Source organism: Poromitra crassiceps, assembly GCF_964638095.1.
Source record: "Poromitra crassiceps genome assembly, chromosome: 12".
In the NCBI taxonomy this organism is placed as follows: domain Eukaryota; kingdom Metazoa; phylum Chordata; class Actinopteri; order Beryciformes; family Melamphaidae; genus Poromitra; species Poromitra crassiceps.
In genome coordinates this window covers 21,475,874-21,498,020 of record NC_139632.1, presented here as the reverse complement: position 1 = coordinate 21,498,020, position 22,147 = coordinate 21,475,874, and the positions used below count along the sequence as shown (strand labels likewise).

The 22,147-nt window shown below is 41.4% G+C and overlaps 2 protein-coding genes across 3 annotated transcripts; both read left to right on the top strand.

The window, feature by feature from the left end:
* The first annotated feature begins 1,372 nt into the window (after positions 1-1,372).
* LOC310787111 (GTPase IMAP family member 8-like) lies at positions 1,373-7,479 on the top strand. The gene is made up of 6 exons (XM_083648456.1): positions 1,373-1,551; positions 3,200-3,919; positions 4,032-4,730; positions 4,909-5,679; positions 5,777-5,872; positions 5,963-7,479. Exons 1-6 carry the CDS (start codon positions 1,536-1,538, stop codon positions 6,181-6,183), a joined length of 2,523 nt encoding a protein of 840 aa, XP_083504582.1. The 5' UTR covers positions 1,373-1,535; the 3' UTR covers positions 6,184-7,479.
* A 671-nt stretch (positions 7,480-8,150) lies between these two features.
* rabggta (Rab geranylgeranyltransferase subunit alpha) lies at positions 8,151-16,041 on the top strand. Of its 2 annotated transcripts, none has more exons than XM_083647773.1 (17): positions 8,151-8,225; positions 8,582-8,618; positions 8,762-8,872; positions 9,043-9,167; positions 9,277-9,464; positions 9,588-9,845; positions 10,095-10,178; positions 10,671-10,753; positions 10,946-11,035; positions 12,058-12,163; positions 12,243-12,294; positions 12,372-12,460; positions 12,608-12,696; positions 12,771-12,887; positions 12,997-13,110; positions 13,253-13,340; positions 14,505-16,041. In XM_083647773.1, the coding sequence occupies exons 2-17, from the start codon at positions 8,616-8,618 to the stop codon at positions 14,651-14,653; spliced, it is 1,746 nt and encodes a 581-aa protein (XP_083503899.1). In that variant the 5' UTR covers positions 8,151-8,225; positions 8,582-8,615; the 3' UTR covers positions 14,654-16,041. The 2 variants fall into 2 exon arrangements, with proteins under 2 accessions (XP_083503899.1, XP_083503898.1); XM_083647772.1 differs by having other exon boundaries at positions 10,940-11,035.
* The last annotated feature ends 6,106 nt before the right edge of the window (positions 16,042-22,147 follow it).

Below are 22,147 nucleotides of genomic sequence, written 5' to 3'. Positions count from 1 at the left end.
AAAAAGTTATTTTAAAATGAATACACCATGCAACAGTGAAGACTATAATCAAGAAGTGGAGGAGTTCTGGCATCTCCAGGACTCCAAGGTGTGTGTGTGTGTGTGTGTGTGTGTGTGTGTGTGTGTGTGTGTGTGTGTGTGTGTGTGTGTGTGTGTGTGTGTGTGCGCGCGGGTGCGTGCGAGCGAGCGAGAGACACCATTTCACATTTCACTCCACATTTCTGCACTGTGGGTGCCAAGATTAAAGCAACTTCTTACTAAAAAGAACATCCAGTGCCATCTCATCTCTTTGCAAGCAGAGATGGTCAGTCTGTGAGAAAATGTTTTATGGTCTGATGAAGCCAAGTAGAACTTTTTGGTCTTAATTCCAGAAGATATATTTTGGTGCCGTGCCAACGCAGCTCCTCCTCACCCAGAGACCAATATGCTGTGAAGCTTGATGAGGGTGAGGGTGTTTCTCCACAGGGGATAGATAGGGAAATTATTAACTCCAAATAAGATATCCTGAGGAAAAATCTGTTGCCCTTCTTAACAACAAAAAGCTCAATTTAAATACGTTAATCTTTCAGTAGGCCCTATAACCAGAATCTGAAGCACACAGCCAAATCAATCAAGAAATTGTTGGAGGAAATGAGTATCAGTATCCTGGAGTGGCATAGTCAGAGTGCAGACCTCACTCCCATAGATTCTGCAGAGATTTTCTACTCTAGTGTATGTGTGTGTTCTACATACTGTATGTGTGTATGTGTTCTATAGTGTATGTGTGTGTGTGTGTGTGTGTGTGTGTGTGTGTTCTACAGTGCACATGTGTGTGTTCTACAGTGTATACGGTATGTGTGTATGTGTTCTACAGTGTATATGTGCGTATGTGTTCTACAGTGTATATGTGTGTATGTGTTCTACAGTGTATATGTGCGTATGTGTTCTACAGTGTATATATGTGTGTATGTGTTCTACAGTGTATATGTGCGTATGTGTTCTACAGTGTATATGTGTGTATGTGTTCTACAGTGTATACAGCATGTGTGTATGTGTTCTACAGTGTATATGTGTGTATGTGCTCTACAGTGTATAGGTGTGTATGTGTTCTACAGTGTACAGTATATGTGTGTATGTGTTCTACAGTATACGTGTGTATTGTTCCCCCAAACAGACCTCAATGCAATAACAGTAGAAAAATTGAAAGGGTGTGTAGACTTTTGTATATCCACTGTAATTGATGTGTTGTTTTTATTCGACCTACATACAGTATGTGCTGTGTTAGAGACAGTCAACAAACATCTCAGTTTTCCATGCCACTGGTAAAACCAGTTTAGCTGGAACTATAAAAGATCTATCACATGGCACACAGTCACAGAAGCATAGACCGGCGGGCGACGGCGAGGGAACTCTGATGAATTCCTATAGAAGCAAATCCCGTGGTCTGAACATATTTGAATTGAGAGTCAACTTCTGAGAGCATTCACCCTCAGTCCCTCACTGACCTCTGCTGAGCCGAGAGCCTCCGGCTGAGGACGAGAAGCGGACCAGACAACATGGAGGCAAAGCTTGGTGAGTTAGTAGCTGTATAGTTTAAGGTGCTTAGGGCACAATTAAGCCCCCTTTTAGATTGGCCAAAAATCCCACTAATATCCACAAACTACTGGCATTTTCTTCAGGCCTACGCCTACTTTAAGTTAAGTGCAATTATCAAGTACTCTGATGTGTTGTGACTGTAGAGTTACCACTATAAAATATCCACATTGTGTATTTTTCTTAATATGTAACATTCATAACTACTGTGGGCTAAAAGTCAGCTCAGTCAAACAAACAGACAGACAGACAGCATATTTGTTAACTAAATGGATCATTCTTTACACTGTTGTATAACAGTCAACAATGTGTGGAGACCATTTACTTTGCCTTGGTCAATAAACGCAGTAATGATACAATAAAAACATGCAGTCTCTAAATGGGAGGAGTGCATTCAAAGATCAACAACAAGGCTCTGGTACAATGCCAAACAAAACCAGCTAGACCAGATTCCCGTGTGCCCGTAAGGTTGGAGGAAAAGTATGATTCCCAGAACGACACAATTCAATGTGTCACCCAAAATAGGCTTCCAAGAAGGTAAAACCTGCTGTTCATAAACCTACCCTATTTATTTTTTAGATAAAGTGAAATGTCAGGAAGGAAATCAGCTGATTCCACTGAACTCAGTTCCTTGAAGTTTTTTGTTTGCTCATTTGTTGTTGTTGTTTTTGTTGTTGTTGTTGTTGTTGTTGTTGTTGTTGTTGTTGTTGTTGTTGTTGTTGTTGTTGTTGTTTCATTTCACATAACATAATTTGCTTTGATTCAGCTGTAAGAAGCTACATTCTAAAAATATTTCATTTGTGCTGCTGATCTTGTTTCCCATTGTTGTTATTCTCCACTGGCATCCGCACAGATTTTTTCAAAGCATGACTCAGTTTACCAAATGAAAAGGATATACAAAGTCAAAAATAACCCCTAGAAATAACTGATGAGGAACAACGCAACACGTTTCCAACATTTATTTTCTATACATCATCATCTAACTCATCATCTACTGTAAGTGTTAGATTCTAAAGCAGTAGAAATATGTGAGAACCTTGTCATTCCCAATTTAGATTATTTTCATGTTTTTACTTCAACGGAAGTATTTTCTATTGTTGAGAAAATCCTCTGGCCTCTTGGAGCTTAAGAAACTCTTTCAAAATCAATTGGATAATGCCAAAAATGCATAGCATTTTTAATTATAGGAATCACACTCGTTTCCTAGGGTGGAGACTCTGGAGATGATGCGCCATAGCTGCAGTTATGGAAATCGCCCACTCCACGGGCTCCCAAAAACGTGGCTGACAGACAGACAAACAGACAGACACCGCCCACCCACCTAGGCGCCATCGTGCAACCGTGCGCCATTGACTACATCACTGACATCACTGATGACATCACATTTGCTCAAGTGACATCACTGATGATATCACAATTGCTCAAGTGACATCACTGATGACATCACACTCGTGACAGACACCGCCGGCACAGACACCACCGCTGCCCGCCCACTTAGCCAATTTTAACTAGGATTTGGAGATATAACGTTACCACCAACAGCATCAATATTCACTGTTTCTACATTATATTTCTGATCCAATAATAGTGATTTTCATTATTTATTTATTAAATTTTTGCCTCACAGGGAAAAAAGGTAGCATTGCCCTTCCAGAGGTCAGGATCATTCTGATTGGTGGGCGATGGTCTGGTAAAAGCTCCTCTGGCAACACCATACTGAGGAGGGAAAGGTTTGAGTGTGGCAGAACCAGGACAGCTCAGTCTGAAGGGAGAAACGCAGATGTGGAGGGGCGCAGGCTCACCGTGGTCGACGGCCCGGGATGGAACAGCTCCCACTCCCTCACTGAGATCCCGGAGGGGGACAAACAGGTGTTCAAGCTCAACGTGTCCAAGTGTCCTCCAGGGCCGCACGCCTTTCTCCTTGTCATCCCTATAGACTCTGCTTTCTCCCTGGAGCAGAGGAGACCGCTGGAGGAGCACATGAAGCTCCTGGGAGAGAGGGTCTGGAAACACACCATGGTGCTGTTCACCTGCGGGGATTTCCTCCAGCAGAAGACCATAGAGCAGCACATCGAGAGCGAGGGAGTGGCGCTCAAGTGGTTAGTAGAGAGGTGCAGGAACAGGTACCATGTTTTTAATAACAAGGATAAAAGTGACTCATCGCAGGTCACATCGCTGCTGGAGAAGATAGACGAGATGGTGTGGCGCAACAACGGCGGTTGCTATGAGGCAGATGAACTTACTTTTCAAATCATTCAAGAGAAGCAAGGGGCAACAATGGAAAGGGCAAATCAGAGACGGAAGAGGGCAGAGGAACAAAGGCAGGAACTGAGAGCACTAATTCCAGGTAAACTCAAACATTGCAGCTCTTGTATCATTGTTTACAATATTTTTTGTCAACACTTTATTAAAATCTATGACCAATGGCTAACTATATGCTTTGATTTTTCTGACAACAGAAAACCAGAAACCGATCCCAGAACTCAGGATGGTTCTCTTGGGAAGTCGAAACGTGGGGAAAACCTCAGTAGGGAACACCGTCTTAGGAGTCAAAGAGCAAGAGGATGGGAATAGAACCGCACACTCAGTGGCCAGGCGGGGTTATGTGGACAAAGCTGCTATAACTCTGGTTGACACTCCAGGTTGGTGGAAAGGCTTCCCGGCCTCTGACACCCCTGAAGCCATCAAACAGGAAGTTATGAGCAGCATGTTTCTCTGCCGGCCCGGGCCTCATGTGTTCCTGCTGGTGATCGATGCAGATGCATCCTTTAACGCCAATCACCGACACGCAGTGACGGGACACCTGGAGCTGCTGGGGGAAGATGTGTTTAAACACACGCTGATAGTTTTCACCAGAGGGGACTGGCTGGGGAGGAGGACCATCGAGGAGTACATCGAAGGGGAGGGAAGGGCCTTGCAGTCTCTTGTTGACAAATGTGGCAATAGGTACCATGTCATTGATAATAAGAATAAAGATGATGGCACTCAGGTCACAGAGATGCTGGAGAAAGTCAGTGAAATCGTCGCTGGAAATGGTTGGAACCATTTTGTCCCAGAGGAGCAGATCTTTCTGACCATTGAGGAAAGAAGAAAGGAAGTGGAAAAAAGAGCAAAACTGAGGCAAAGGAAAATTGAAGCCAAAAGAGCGAGTTTCAAAGGTAAGAGTTCAGATTCCCCTCCAACATTAGCGTCACCATTTTTATTCACGAGTAAATGTGCTATTGGTAAATGTATGGTAGTGGTATAACAACACCCCACTGTTTCATACTGTGTCTATGTGATACTGTCTTTCACCTTGTCAGATACATTGACAGATTCAGATGATTTTCTTCTCAGGTCCCAGAAATAAATTACAGGAGCTCAGGCTGGTGATGTTTGGTCAAAAGACGGTTGGGAAGAGTGCAACGGGAAATATCCTCCTGCGCAAAGAAGTCTTCGGCATCTGTCAGAATGAACAATGTCAAGTGGAGAAGGGAGAGGTTGCAGGCCGACTGCTCACAGTGATCGACACCCCAGGGTGGTACAAAGATCACTCCCAGTGCACCGAGGAGAAGGACAAAGAAATCGTCCAAGGTTTGTCTCTTTGCCCTTTGGGAGCCCATGCTGTTCTGCTGGTCATCCCGTTGGACTTGGCATTCACAGAAGCTCGACAGAGAGCGATGGAGGAACACATGAGCCTGCTCGATGCCAGTGTGTGGAAACACACGCTGCTTGTCTTCACCTATGGAGACAGGCTAGAAGACAAATCCATCGAGGAGCACATCGAGAGGGAGAAAGCCTCTCTACAGTGGCTGGTAGACAAGTGTGAGAACAAGTACCACGTCCTCAACAACATAAAGAAGATGGACGCTATCCAGGTTACCGAGCTGTTTGAGAAGATAGAGGAAATGGTGGCAGGGAACGGTGGCCAGTTTTTCTGCCCAGACATGAAAGACATCCACTGGAGAATTGAGGAGAAGTTCAGGAGGAAGGAGCTCAAGCAGGTGCTGAAGAAACGTCTGGAGCAGGAGTACAGGAGGAGAGAGCTGGAGCTGATGACAGGCTTCAGGCAAACACTCCTCGACCTGCAAGCTGAGATCAGGGGAAGCGTGATGCACAAGTCTCTGAGTGAGTATTATGCTGTGATTGGGATGATCAATATGTTGTTTCATGTTAACATAAATTCTCTATTTTCTAATCTTTCATTTTTCTGATCAATTATTAGAGAAGAAAATCAGCCAGGAAATTGAAAAACAGGATAAGGACATACTGAAATCCTCGATTCTTCTTCTAAACAGCAAGGAGTTCTTGGTCCCAACCAGTAAGTAAAAATATGGTTTTATGGTTTGTAGCATTCACCAAAACATTCACCATTACACCAAAATCAATCTGTGCTTTGTTTGATTCACAGTGAGTAGCCACAGCCCGCCGGCATCTGTAGCTGGATCTTTACCGGACAGACAAAAGTCAAACAGCAACTTTGAGAATGTCCTGAGTTGGCTGTCCACACTTCAAATCAGCAGAAACATAGAGGACCAGCTGACCCTCAACTTCTCTCAGACATCAGGATATGGATCCCTGCCAGGCAAAGACTTCTTTGACCCCAACAGAGAAATGTCTGATCTTGAATGAAGTGAGAGGCCATTGTCTTTGCAGGCAAAATAGGCTGTTGAAAATGAAAATCGCATTATAGCGCTGCACTTCCTTGAAGTCCCTTGTCGACGGCCTAATACCCCTGGAGGGGTGTCAGGCATAAGTGAAGTGAAGTGAAGTGAAGCTGTACTTACTTTGCACTTACATTAAGATTAAGATAAGATAAACTTTATTGTCACTTCATGGTACAAGTATCACGAGCGAAATTCTGCTTGGTTCGCTCTCAGAGTCGGCAAAACCGTGTCGCCATTGAACAGCGCCAGCAATTGGACAATGCATTTAAATGAAATACACTCGGAATAATTCACATTATTACTAATTTGAAAAGTAATAAAGGCACACTTCAATATTATACAATACATATACATTTGTTGTAAATGTACAGGATTACCAGCAAAGACAACCCACACCACGACTATATATATCATTGACTGTATAATAATAATATATATATATTTGGGGGGGGGGGGGGGGGGCAGCACATTAACATTAAGGAAATGTCTACTAATGTGATAATAATTAATGCTGATACTGCATGCTAATAGATAAAGGTGTGATGATGACATGGGTGTTTCAGTGGTGTGTTTAAGGGTAGGCCTACTTCTGGATGTCAGTATAAGTATTAAGTATTAAGGATTAAGTATGTAACTTCACCAATAGCATTAGCCCTACAGTACCTGTTAGCAGAGATTGGGACTTGGACTTGGACTTGAGTCGCACTTAAGTCCCACACACAGTGACTTGAGACTTGTCCTCAAAGACTTGAGACTTGTCCTCAAAGACTTGAGACTTGACTTGGACTTGAAGTTTGGGACTATTTATATATATATATATATCATTGACTGTATAATAATAATATATATATATTTGGGGGGGGGGGGGGCGGGCGGCGGCACATTAACATTAAGGAAATGTCTACTAATGTGATAATAATTAATGCTGATACTGCATGCTAATAGATAAAGGAGTGATGATAATACAGTACATGCGTTGAATTCCTTAGTTTTAGCTATGCAGTGTTCTAAGCAGACTGGATGGCATGGAGCAGATGAAAGAATGCTAATACATAAGAGACTTGAGACTTGACTTGGACTTGTGACCAAAGACTTGAGACTTAGACTTGCAAAAAATGACTTGTGAGCATCTCTGCCTGTTAGTCACAAATATTATTTTGTTTCTGTGTTTTCTCAATATTTTGCAAATACACATTTAGATGGTGATTCAAATGAGCTAAATGCAAATGATTTTGATGAATAAATAAATTATCTTATGCTGTATGTGCAGTCTTTTGTGTGTGCATGCATGCCTAATATAAAGACATATTTTACTATGTCAAAGCAATTTCAGTAAAATCATATTGTAATACAGTACTGTAGTGTGTAGGAAACTACAGGTCGACAAAACCCTGATGACAATGTTTTACCGTTTTATTGAGTCTGTGCTCACTTTTTCTTATGCTGGTAGTGGTTTCAGTCTCTTAAGGTCAAACACAAAACTAAGATGCTTAATGTATGTAACAAAATGACTGTATACTGGCACTATACTCAGGTAACTGCGGGATCTTTACAACAAACAAGCATGCAAGAAAGCTGTCTTGCCCCATTGGGGACCAATAAAGTTCTTGAATCTTGAATCTACGGTATATTAAGTTCACATTAAACTGAGGATTTGAAAACATCAGAAAGCATCATTTTTGTCACTGTTATTATTATTATTATTATTATTATTATTATTATTATTATTATTATTATTATTATTATTATTATCAAGAATAACAATAATCCCTTCTTTGTGCAGGGAACTATGCAGTGTGCACGACCAAAAACTCTAGGCTGTTGTTTGCTGATTTAACCACTAGAGAGCGCAATAACATCATGATTATAGAACCTTCCGTGACGTGTATTTTACGAGACGGAAGTAAAAATTGTAGTTGTGAATCTCTAGAACAGTGACACAGACAAATCTAACCGTATTTCGGAAATCATAAAGCCAACAAGGTTAAAACAGTCGTGTGTTTTTAGGTAAGTAAAGCGATTTACAAAATGTATGATTACAATACATTATCTGTCGTTCCTGGTCATCTAACCTTACTCCGGTGTGAATGAACAGTGAATCAGCCAAACCCAGGGTTGTTGACTAGTAACATAGCTAACGAAGGAAGCTAAGTTTAAATTGCTTAGAGTGGCTGTGCTGTTTGTCATTGAGGGCAGGGGGTACGTCCACATCGATTGCCAACTAGCGTCAGGAGTCAGGACTCATAAGATTTACTAGTCACAACTTTTGAGCCCATATGAATCTGTCAGCTATCTGTGCGTCTGTCTAATATTGATGTTACCTAAGCCTAACCTAGAATCTCTTATGCTATATCTTTACATAGATTTTTAGAGAAGTGTCTTCTCCAGGCGAAAAGGATGGTAAGAGACTCATTCTTCATTTATTTTATGTTAAAATGCATACACTGTATGTCAGTGTGCCTGCATAGGCTACTGTATATTGGGGAGTCAAGTATTCATCATAATGAACTGTTAACCACTTCCCCTCTTTCTGTCACTGACAGCATGGTCGAGTAAAGATCAAATCCACAGCTCAGCAGGAGGAGGAGAAAAGAAAGGAGCGGGAGAAGAAATTGAAGATATATGTGGCTGCACGGGACGCCTGTTTTTCTAAGGTTCTTTCAAAAGAAATGCACATTATGCACCATAAAGAAAAGATAATTATGATGATTAAATTAGGATTCAAAATCACTTAATCCACTTCTGCTCATTTGTCTCATGTCCCTCCCTGCTGTCCGTATGTTTGCTTTTCTCACATGCTCACTCGCCTTGTTGTGTTTGTCAGAGGAAGGAGGGTGTTTGGGATGACGAGGCCCTGCTGCTGACCCAGCAACTACTGTCATCCAACCCTGATTTTGGGACCCTCTGGAACCAAAGAAGAGAGATTCTTATGCACCTGGAGACTGTGAGGTTAGATTACTGTCAGTTATACTGTAGCTTCCAAATAGTTTACTGCATAACGTGTTTTGACAAATAAATCATCTTGAGAAATCACAGCAGGATGATGTTTTCATTTCAGGGAGGAGGACGACGTGCAGAAAATGTACGAGGCTGAGCTGTTGTTTCTGGAGTCGTGTCTGAAGGTGAACCCCAAGTCTTACGGCAGCTGGCACCACCGAGGGTGGGTCTCGCACCGCTTGCCTCGACCGGACTGGGCTAGAGAACTGAGCCTGTGTGATCGCTGCCTCAGCTTGGATGACCGCAACTGTGAGTAGTGTGTGTGTGTGTGTGTGTGTGTGTGGGGGGGGTCATTTTAGTCAACACAACACTGCACTATTTCTTTGCCTACATTTCCATCCACTTCTCAAACTATATCCTCGCATCTCCTAGTTCATTGCTGGGACTATCGTCGGATGGTAGTGAAGATGTCCGGCGTGCCCGTGGATAAGGAGCTGCAGTTCACTGATCGTCTCATAGGCTCCAACTTTTCCAACTACTCCAGCTGGCACTACCGCAGCACTCTGCTGCCGCTGCTCCACCCGGTGTCTCCGGAGCCCCCCTCGCCCTGCCGCCAGCGCCCCCACTCCTCCCCTCCGACCTCCCCACAAACCCACTCCCACCGCGTCTGTGAGGAGCAGCTGCTCAAAGGTACACATCATGACCTAGCAAATGAATGGTCATATTGTCTAGTCAGCTGTTTGTAGTTGGGCAATACTGATTAGAGACAGACAGGGGGCAGTCTGCATCTTCACAGGCACTGTAGGCATTATAGTTTGGCTTAACAAGTGATGCCTGATAACGGCATACATGCATGGTAGCTGTTTTACACTGCAAAATCCCACTTACTACAATTAGCATGTAATAATATACATTTCCTCATGTTTTTATTTTGCTTAGAATATGAGCTCGTACAGAATGCTTTCTTCACCGACCCCAATGACCAGAGTGCTTGGTTCTACTATCGGTGGCTGCTAGGCAGAGGTATGTGTCTCTTTAATCGTGTCTATATGCTGTGTGTATTTGAGGTGTGTCTCTTTAATCGTGTCTATATGCTGTGTGTATTTGAGGTGTGTGTCTCTTTAATCGTGTCTATATGCTGTGTGTATTTGAGGTGTGTCTCTTTAATCGTGTCTATATGCTGTGTGTATTTGAGGTGTGTGTCTCTTTAATCGTGTCTATATGCTGTGTGTATTTGAGGTGTGTCTCTTTAATCGTGTCTATATGCTCTGTGTATTTGAGGTGTGTGTCTCTTTAATCGTGTCTATATGCTGTGTGTATTTGAGGTGTGTCTCTTTAATCGTGTCTATATGCTCTGTGTATTTGAGGTGTGTGTCTCTTTAATCGTGTCTATATGCTGTGTGTATTTGAGGTGTGTGTCTCTTTAATCGTGTCTATATGCTGTGTGTATTTGGTGTGTTCATTTGTCACATGCAAGTTGTTCACACCTAAGCTGTCTAGCTTTCTGTGTCACAGCGGAACGTGAGGAGATGATAAGCTGTGTGTATGTCAGTCGGGATGAGGAGAGAGTGGCTGTGGCCTTCTCCAGGCCCGTCAATGTGAGTAGTACTCCTGTCTATCTACTGTCCTATCCAATAAAGGCAAAAATGCCCCAGAAATAATGTAAAAAAGAAAAGAAAAAAGGTTATAGTCTCATGAAAGGAGTGGGCTCATTCTCAATCCAGTATTCATATACCCTGGTTGTGCCATACATTCTCCTATCGTATTTCCCTTTGTTCTCGGAGGCGCAGTCTGGGGGTCTGATGCTGGTGCTGGACGGCCTGCCCCAGAGACTGGAATGGAGGAGTGTCCACCCACGCTTCAAACACAGCCCTGTGTGGGTATCCTTCCCTGTATTACACAGGTCATAACCACGCCCATTGATGTTGACTCACTGCACCCTGCTGACTGTACCAGATACCGATTGGTTTAACATTCTGTTCACATCATTCCTTACATGCCACCTGCTGATAAGACCTTGCTATGGTGTGTGTAACAATGAAGAGCATGGCGGAGAAAGATTAGACCGTAACATTGATCAATGCACTGTGATGCAAGGTTATTATCGCTACCACTGGAATGTACTGTCTATCATTTCTTTGTCAGCTTCTTCAACCTCAGAGCAGCACAGAAGTCAAACAGCTTTAAGATGTTTTTTAAGAAGCATCCGCTCTGCTGAAGTGTCCTTTAACAAGACACTGAATCCCTCCCAGCTCCCAGAGTGCTGTTCTATGTCTCTGAAGGGATCAAGCAAAAATAGCATTTCTCCTTAAGGAATAAATAGTGTGTGTAGAGTATCGCAAAAATGTCTCTGTACCAGTGGGCAAGCCCACCCCCTTCCCTCTGATGATTCGGAAGTGAATTGAAAAGCTGTAGTTCCTCGAATGGCCACTAGGCCTCGGGGGCAGTAGGCATTCCATGTTCAAATGCCCCACTTTGTAACAGGATTAAACATCTTTCCAGTGAGGGGCAAAACACGATTTTGGTCTATATAGCTAATGTCACCTTTTCATAACAACTGTAGGGGGGTCATTTTTTATATAACTCGCCGGTTTGGAGTAAAATAGACGATAGAAAAGGGGGTGATTGACAGATCACCTGTCCAGTGATTGCGCAGCTTGCCGAACATGGACCAATAGCAGGTGGAGCTGCGGAAACTCCCATCTCACGTGAGGTGCGGAAGGACTCAACCCATTCCCTCCCACTGTGCTGACGAAAAATCAAGATGGTGACGGCCAACGTTTGAACTGCGCCAGGGGGAAGAAATTTAATGGGATAACTACGTCCATATTATTTATGTCTATGCTCTGTACTAAAGCACATCTGGAGTGTTGTCCATATTTGAACCTTAATTCAGGCTCAGATCTGTGATCTTCCTCCTGGGACGATAAGTGACATCACCAGTGAACATAATCTGACTGTCCACTGGACTGAAAAACACACTCGCAGAGACTGTGCTCTCTACACAGGTGATGCATATTGTGTATCCACTGGGATTTAAATGTCATATACTCTTAGGTTAAATGTCATGTCATGTAACTTCCCCAGGTCGAACTGAGAGTTGGTGTCGGGACTCTGCTACTGATCAGGAACTTTTCAGGTACTGCCTTTGCACGATGACTGTGTATCATGTAGTTTGTTTGAGGAATAAGCATTGAGTGGGACCTTTCTCTGTAGGAGTGAATTGTCAGTGGAGAAGACATCAGTGTTACAGTCTGAGCTACAATCTTGCAAACAGCTGCAAGAAATGGAGCCGCTGAATAAGTGTAAGTGCTTTTTATATTCCTTGCATGCACAGGGTTCCTTATTTTTTCTCAGAGCCAAATGGTCAACCACACATGCATATACTGGTAAAGAGATCACAATGATGTCTGCCCCTGATCATGTTGTTGATCCTCTCTTCCCTCTGGCAGGGTGTTTGCTGACCATCATCCTCCTGATGAGGGCGCTAGACCCCCTGGGATATGAGAAAGAGACCCTGGCTCATTTCCAAACACTCAAAGTGAGTACCATCTGATAGATTACATTGGTGCATAGTGCAGGTACAGGAGTGAACTGTCCCACTTTCTCCCTCAGGAGGTGGACTCCATGCGCTCTGCCTATTACAGTGACCTGTGCAGTAAGTTTATGATTGAAAACACCATTCTCAAAATGGAGTATGCAGAAGTACGCGTCTTCAGTATCTCTGACAAGGTTGGTTTATAATTATTATGATAATTACATTATTTTAACTTGTCAGACCTGTCAGAATATCTATGTCTAATGTAAAGTGATTTTGGTCTTCCCCTTTCTTTCACAACAGACCCTCACCACTTTATGCCACCTGGATCAGCTGTTATTGGTAACCCATATTAATCTGTCGTCCAATCAGCTGCAGCGGCTGCCCCCTCAGTTTGCGATGCTACAGTGTCTAGAGGTGATAAAGCTGTCATTGCAATCCAATTGTCTGTTATACAAGGAATGTCTTTAATTTCTTATTTTGTTGGTAGATTAACATAGGAAATATGCATCTATATATTGATTACATTCTGAATTAAAATGACTTTTTCACACTCCAGGTCTTGGAGGCTGATAACAATTCCATAGAAAACTTGGAAGGAGTGCATCATCTTCCCAAACTGGAGGAAGTCATCTTAAAGAATAACAGTATCCTTAAATCAAATATTTATATTCTTTAGTTTGTTGACTCAGTGAGGTTGTGTGTGTTAGTCATGTGACATAGATGTCAGAGGGTTCAAGTGTGTGGGATTCAGTTGGTTTGACCGGGAGATGCAATAGCAGCATCTCGCAGCAGGCTATAATAAGGTGTTATAGCAGTGGGTTTCCTGTTATAAATTATTTTGACCTATAATATTCTGGATCATGGTGTTATTGAACTGCTTGGCTTCTGCTTGGCTAAGTGTGAAAATCGTTAGCTATCTATATCTATATCTATATATATATACTGTATGTATATATATGTATACTGTATGTACGGTATGTATATATATATATATGTGTATATATATATATATATATATATATATGTGTGTATCAGTGTTGGGAAAGTTACTGAAAATTGGTAATTAGTTACAGTTACTAGTTACTTCTCTCAAAAGGTAATTTAATTGCTTTAAAGTTACCAGTTACTTCAAAGTAATTAGTTACTAGGGAAAGTAACTTTTGCGTTACTTTTAAAAGTCTGCTTCGATTGTTATTAATGCACACATTATGTTAGTGTTGCTGTGCCACAGTGTGGCATTGAACCTTCTCTTATTGGGGAGGCTTATAACCTATCAAGGTCATTAGCCTCTGGGGCTCTGGCTGCAGCTCTCTCCCCGGACTAGGTCTGAGGATCAGAAACTGGGTAATCCTCTGAAGTTGTCCGTTATTTTCATGTCTTAAAGTAACTAGTAACTAGCCCAGTTACTATTTTAGTAACTGTAACTGAGTTACTGAATTTGAAAAAGTAATTAGTTAGATTACTAGTTACTGAAAAAAGTAGTTCAGTTACAGTAACTAGTTACTTAGTAACTAGTTACTCCCAACACTGGTGTGTATATATATATATATACATATATATATATATATATATATATATACTGTATATATATATATACTGTATATACACACACACATACACATACACACATACACACACACACACACACACACACACACACACACACATTCATTCTTCCATTTTATCTGCTGCGTCAGTGGTCAGTGTTAGCAACACAATGAGAATAGGTGCAGTTTGTTTTGTGTTGATTGATTGATACTAATGTTACTGACCATTTAGTACTGATTTTCATTAACCTGAATGCACAGAAATATCCAAGCTGGCAGACCTTCAACCTCTGGCCTCCTGCCCCAAGCTGAAAAGCCTTGATCTCCGCGGCAACCCCGTCACCCAGACTGCCAACTTCCAGACCGAGTTAGCCGAGCTGCTGCCGTCAGTCAGCGACCTCCTGCTCTGATCAGACACGGGGCAGGAGTCACTGCCATTGTCTTTTGTTTGTGCGTACTGTATGTCCCCGTTTCTGGGCATGTATGTTGAAAAGCAAGTGGGTGTTTTCCAAGTGTCTTGTGACTGTTTACTCCACTTGTTTGGGAGAATCTGAATCACGCCGGTCCGAAAGATTTGAATGCTTGTTGCATTGAAGCATAATGTCAAAGACCTCACTGAAACGCCTTCACAGAAAGTCTAGATGTGATTGATTGATTGAGTGAGTGAGTGAGTGAGTGAGTGTGTGTGCGCGCGCGCGCCACGCGGCATATGTATTTGTGTCTGTCTGCATACCTGTGCATTTGCAAGTGTACTCCATTAGGGGTGTCAAAAATAATTGATTATAAGATGCATCGCGATGCGGACGTGCACGATTCTGCATCGATTCACAAATGTCAAAAATCGATGAAATAAAAAAAATATATATATTTTATTTAATAATCGAATGAAATATAATGGAAGTACATGCAGTTGTTTATTTGCATCATAATACAATGCAATTCTAAATGCACTTTTATTTTAAAAGTAGCCACACAGTGAGAAAAAATAAATCATGTATTGGGTGAAAAAGTGATGCATCGATTGAAGATACATCGAGATGCATTGATAATAGAATCGTAGCCCTCTGAATCGTAATCGAATCGAATCGTGAGGCCAGTGAAGATTCACAGCCCTATACTCCATTGCATTGGTTTGTTGAAATGTGTGTGTGTGTACGGATGTGGTGCTCAACACAACACCCAAATGCATGCTAAAACAGGGATAATGCAGTAAATGGACTGTACATAGATTGGCTTATTGCTTCTAGCAGGATTTGCAAATTCAATGTCAGGATTAAATTTGGAGATAAGCTGAACCTTATTAACAAAGGCTGATGATTGGAGCATTGCATAGTTCTCATAGGCTAGATATATTTTGAAAGGTGTAACACATTTACAATATGACACTACAGTATAGTGTTGCACAGTAAGTCACTGATCCACCAATAAAACCGCACACATGGTGTCACTGCCTTCCAACAAGCCTCCTGTGTTGTTTTCTATGCTTGCTGAAATGGCTACATCAGAGGTAGCCTACTAGCTTTTCCTGAAATTAGACAAATATACCATAACTCATTCACCAGGTTGTTCAATAGGTGTGCCGGCGCAACTAAGGGTGTGTCATCTGAATTAGATTTGTCTTCAGTTACAAATATGCCATTATAGTTCTGTGAGATAAATGTGATTTTGCAACAGGTGTTGACGCCCGCTTTACTTTGTCATACGCTTTGGGAGTGTCGCATGCCTGTTTAATGTTTGGCTTTTTAGTGTTCATATGCAGTTTGTTGTTTTTGGACCTGATGCCAAATATACTGCTGAAATGTCCCTATAAGAACCCTCCTGGTGGTGGTGATGATAATGACAATTAAATAAACTTTTTTGTGTGCCATAGCTCGAAAACTATTAAAGGAAATGCTGTATGATTGTGCTTTTTCTGAGAGACAGCTTAGCTAACAGCAGCAGCACATGAGCAACAGATGTCTGTCAACTCCCAGTAACTGTTCCATGACATCTGAAAAATGCAGGGTTGCTAGATGATGATGATGACGTAATGTGCTTGCTTGTGAAGCCAATCAACCAGTTTTCAGTTTCTGCACGCCTCCTTATCTTGTAGTCCAAGTACTTCTTCATATAAACCAAATTTATTTGTTTGTTGCTTTATGTATTTCTCCCCAAATCATACTGAATGTCCGATATGCTAGAAAATCGCATATAAAATATTTGTTTATTTATTTATTCATCTCAATTAATTATTGGACTTAAATAGACTGTAGAGTTCTTAATAAATATCTAACATCTATACTTGATTGTTTTCCAAAATAAGTTTCTGGGGACTGAAAAATTTGGTAAAATTGCTCATACATACCTAAATGAATCACACATACAAAAAAAGTGTTGCTTTATAAATAAAATGTCCAACTTCCAATCATGGAAATTGGAAACCCTCATTACTGTTTTACTTGCACCTGTGTTTATCCTGCCTTTTCAACACAAAATGGCCACTGTGAGAAGGGCCTATTGTGCAGCTAGGCCTACATGTAGCCTATCTACTCCCTTACGAAAAAATCACTAGACTACCATAATATCCTAATAGGGATTCATGGTGGGTTTCTGGTAGGCTATTCAATGAGTTTGTGTTACTGTAACTGTAGGCTACTTAACGGCATTTTAATCTATTGAAATATCCCAACAATATTCCTATAGCCTAGTCTATTTGTATGATACCCCTTAATTGGCCCAGTCTGGGTTACTCCGCTGCTGCTCAGACTTGAAGCAACTTAACCAGTCTGTGTAGATAATTCAGTGTTTCTGTCACTGCTGTAGGCTAACCTACTGCAGGCTTTGTGCTTTGTATTTCTCAAACTGACCCGACCTGGTCCGGCTGTGACAGTAAAGTGAAAGCTGTCAGGTAGGTCTAGTCATGCTTAGTCAGACAGGTGAAAAGGGTATACAGACGTTTCCCTTCCTCATACTTTGAGCCAAAAATCTCCACTTCAGTAGTCCACTTACAATTCAAGCATGTCCAAAGTCTGGCCCGGGGGACCAATTGCGGACCGATTTTAAGTGGCCCTCCACACAGTATTGGTTAATCAAGCAAGTTCACTTCACATTTTTCCGTTCACCTAATGATGACAGCACTATCGTACAGTTTGTAGACAAGCACCAAGTAGGAACAACACAGGCAGGACTAATGTTTTCAGATGGTAAACAAAATCAGTAACCCTTTATTTTACAGGTACCCTAGTTACATATGAACTATTTGTAATTACACATGAACACCAAATGTAATTACACAGTAATTACCAATAGTTCTAAATTACGTTCATATGTAGTTACATTGTAACAGACCTGTAAAATGGAGTGAGTCTGTTCAACTGTAGTTCATATGTAGTTACATTGTAACAGACCTGTAAAATGGAGTGAGTCTGTTCAACTGTAGTTCATATGTAGTTACATTGTAACAGACCTGTGAAATGGAGTGAATCTGTTCAACTGTAGTTCATATGTAGTTACATTGTAACATACCTGTAAAGTGGAGTGAGACCGTTCAACTGTAGTTCATATGTAGTTACATGGTACCGGACCTGTAAAGTGGAGTGAGTCTGTTCAACTGTAGTTCATATGTAGTTACATGGTACCGGACCTGTAAGGTGGAGTGAGTCTTTTCAACTGTAGGTCATATGTAGTTACATGGTACCGGACCTGTAAAGAAGCTCTGGCCTGGGACAGAGATTGCTAAAACCCAGTGGTGGATTCGAACCACTGAACTTCTGATTGCAAAGCAGGCGGCTTTAACCACTCAGCCACGAGGGCTTCCCAAATTTCATGGTGGAGTTTAAGAGGATAACTGTATGTCAGTCAGATGTAGTTGCTGTCACTTCATAGCTTTGTTACAGAGACTTGGGGGAAAATATTGATACTTTATTTAGTTGTAGGTATGATTTTGTCCAGAATTCCCATACAAAAATTCTAATAAAAGTATTGTAGGTATAGAGGTAACAGTGAAACTATAATCAAAATAGCCATTCGTCTACATTCTAATTGTTAGCTTATTGTAAATGAGTCATTTCCCCATCAATTTCCCAATTTCTCAATTTGTTGGGGACCCAGTCGAAGCCCCTCAAAGACCCCTTTGGTCACCAGACCCCCCCCCCCCCCAGTCTATAAATCCCCTAATCCGCATAAGGGGGGAACTCCCCCCTATTTGCTAAATAAATTGTATGCACTGTGCTCTAGAAACATTTAGTTATATTTAAAGATTTTAAATAAAAAAATACATTCTAATAATTTTCTGAATTTTGGTGAAAATAGTCCCATGAGCCATTTACAGCTCATGGGGGGGGGGGGGGGGGGGGGCTTTGGCACAGTCACACTGCAGAAATGCATTCACATTAATCAATATTGCCTGTCTTTCAAGCTACAACTAACAAAGTATCAACATTTTCCCCCAAGTCTATGCTTATAATAACAAAGCTAGGAAGTGACAACTACATCTGACTGACCTACAGTTATCCTCCCAAACTCCATTAAGACAGTTGGAAAGCCCTCGTGGCTGAGAGGTTAAAGCCACCTGCTTTGCAATCTGAAGTTCAGTGGTTCGAATCCACCACTGGGTTTTAGCAATCTCTGTCCCAGGCCAGAGCTTCTTTACAGGTCCGGTGCCATGTAACTACATATGAACTACAGTTAAATAGACTCACTCCACTTTACAGGTCCGGGACCATGTAACTACATATGAACTACATTTGAATAGACTCACTCCACTTTACAGGTCTGTTACCATGTAACTACATGAACTACAGTTGAACAGACTCACTCCATTTTACAGGTCCGTTACAATGTAACTACATATGAACTACAGTTGAACAGACTCACTCCATTTTACAGGTCTGTTACAATGTAACTACATATGAACTACAGTTGAACAGACTCACTCCATTTTACAGGTCTGTTACAATGTAACTACATATGAACTACAGTTGAACAGACTCACTCCATTTTACAGGTCTGTTACAATGTAACTACATATGAACTACAGTTGAACAGACTCACTCCACTTTACAGGTCCGTTACAATGTAACTACATATGAACTACAGTTGAACAGACTCACTCCATTTTACAGGTCTGTTACAATGTAACTACATATGAACATCATTTATAACTACTGGTAATTACTGTGTAATTACATTTGGTGTTCATGTGTAATTACAAATAGTTCATATGTAACTAGGGTACCTGTAAAATAAAGGGTTACCACAAAATCCTTAGAGAATAGCCCCCCGGTATTTTCACATTATCTAATCTGGCCCCCATTCAAAAAAGTTTGGACACCCCTGACTTATAAAAGGGAGCATGTGGGCAATGTTTCTCTGTTTGTTTAAATTGTTGTCCCACTAATGATGTCATAGGAGGCAACTGATGATGTCATAGTGACCTCATTGATGATGTCATCAGTGATGTCATCAATGATGTCATACCATCACTGATGATGTCATCAGTCATGTCATCAGTGATGTGGGCAATGTCATAGGAGGCAACTACTACTCGCGATAACGATAGAGACACTGTGGAGCGCGTCATCATTCAGAAACCAAGCCCAAAACGGGGGAAAACAAAAACTCCCCCGCCCAATCCTGGCGTTCTCCTATGTCGCGTGCATGGTTGCGTGTTGCACACAAGGATCATATATACGGAAGATGAACACTCCAACTTACTTCCTTGACAGCTACTGTATATCCGCATTTTTCTTGTCGCCAATTCTCAATGGCTCGCGAGTACAAAAAAACGATTTTTTTTTTTACATTTGTTGTCTGCGCAGCCCACCACACAACATTATTTAGCCATGTTTAATTCAAGCAAAATGATGCTGGTGTATGGGAGTGAATGGAGCGCTTTCCCCCCGTGATGGGCGTGGCCTATTTCATGCAGTGTCTCTATTAATAGCGATGTATGGTATGTTGGGTTTCTGGCTCCTCAATGAGTTTACTGCAATATAGGCTACTTACTGGCATTTTAATCTCCTATCAGTGAAATATCCCAATATCCCTATAGACTAGTTTATTTGTACAATACCTCTTAATTGGCCCAGCCTGGGTTACTCAGCAGTCTCAGCTGCTGCTCAGACTTGAAGCAACTTAACCAGTCTGTGTAGATAATTCAAGTGTTTCTGTGACACTGCTGCAATCTAAACATCAATCAAAGTCTGCAGGCTTTGTGCTTTGTATTTCTCAACTGACCTGACCTGGTCCTGGTCAGGTCTATGCCCCGGGCAGGGGCGTAGACAGTGCAAGCAGTGCGGTTGCACTGGGGCCCCTGGGGTAGAGGGGCCCGTGGAGAGAGCAGGCTCTCCAACAACATATTGGGCAGAGAACATGCCATTGCAAATGACTCAAATTGTCACTCCACTGACGCCAGAAATAAAAACCTATGTTCAAATAAGAACACACATTAGATCTAAAGTGGTGCACCTGCTATTATGCCCTTGAAAGGCAACGCCATCTCTGTTATTTAATTATTTTTTGTAAATGTTATAATGTAGACTCTCTGTAGGCAGACTATCCAACAGTGGTGGAAGAAGTAGGCTACTGAAAGTCTGTACTCAAGTAGAAGTACTGTTACATTACTGAAATATTACTCAACTACAAGTAAAATTACTGGTGTTATAAAAAATACTTCAGTAAAAGTAAAAAGTACTCTTCTATAAAACTACTTGGAGTATTAGTGACTTTTTTACCCATCGATGTTTTATAGCAGGCTGTCACAGGCATTCAATTGAAATGGGAGATCTATGTAGAAAATTTTAAACAAAGCTAATTTCCCTGATAAATTATATGAATGAAAGATCAACAATGTCAGAGTTCAGCTTCCTCATTATCTGCTGGAAAAATACATGTACATCAGATTGAGTTCTCCATGGCTGTTGAGTCTGTTTCAAGAAGTAAATCGAATCATTTCTGTTTGACAGCCACTGCGTGTCTGAGATCGTTTCTTAGCCTCAGTAGACAGGGTGCAAAACTTTGCTGTTGTCCATCTCCATTTTTCTTTTTCTCCAAAATTACTCCCAACTCCTGCACTGTTGTGGTCAGTGTGGTCACCTCTCTCCAAAGCGGAAACCTAACCTGCCATCCCTATTTCATGGTTTTCATTGGTCCGTTTGCGAACAGTTGATAGCCTTTAGGTTTGCATGTCTGGATTTACATTCATTCAAATTGTACTCGTAACGAATTATGATTTTAAAAGTAGTAGTAAGTATTACAACTCTTAAATCGGACATACAGGATATCGCCCCATTTACTGTAATGCAAAGAATCTCCTAGTGGACATTAAAAATGATTTAGACCGATGGAAATCCCTTCCCATTTCACTATGGGGGCATATACACGCTAAAAATGAATGTGTTTCCCAGACTGACTTTTCTCATTTCTGCAATCCCTCTCCCTTTCGAAAAGAGCTTAGTCAAGGATCTCAATATTATATTCAGAAAATTCAATTGGAATGATAAAAACAAGGGTTAACCGGATTAAGATGCATATAGACAGAGTGGATGGGGGCTAGGCCTTCCTGACCTCTATAAGTATTATAGCCTTCAATACCAGGTATCCATTAAAGTGGGGTTATGGCTTAAAACCCAGAGAAACTGTTTGGGAAGTCATGGAACAGGAGATTTTGGAGAGTATGGAAGATAAGTTCTCCCTAGAAGGTTTGTGGTATGCATCCATAAAAAAGAGAAATATCGAGAATCCATCGATCAAGTTCTCCTGTGAAATCACTAAAATATTTCAATCGTTAGTTTTAAGAGTAACAACTCGCCTGATACCCCATTGTGGGATAATTATAGGTTTACACAGGGTGGCAACTAGCCTTTGAGAAATGAAATATGGAAGTCTAAGGGTATTGAAAGACTTGTGGATATGATGGGCCCCCA

Bases quoted from the DNA above. Each gene is read 5' to 3' on its own strand.
- LOC310787111 (XM_083648456.1), top strand. The intron at 3,920-4,031 runs GTAAACTCAAAC...TTCTGACAACAG, and splicing joins ACTGAGAGCACTAATTCCAG to AAAACCAGAAACCGATCCCA. The intron at 4,731-4,908 runs GTAAGAGTTCAG...TTTTCTTCTCAG, and splicing joins CAAAAGAGCGAGTTTCAAAG to GTCCCAGAAATAAATTACAG.
- rabggta (XM_083647772.1), top strand. The intron at 9,168-9,276 runs GTTAGATTACTG...TTTTCATTTCAG, and splicing joins ATGCACCTGGAGACTGTGAG to GGAGGAGGACGACGTGCAGA. The intron at 12,697-12,770 runs GTGAGTACCATC...TTTCTCCCTCAG, and splicing joins CTCATTTCCAAACACTCAAA to GAGGTGGACTCCATGCGCTC.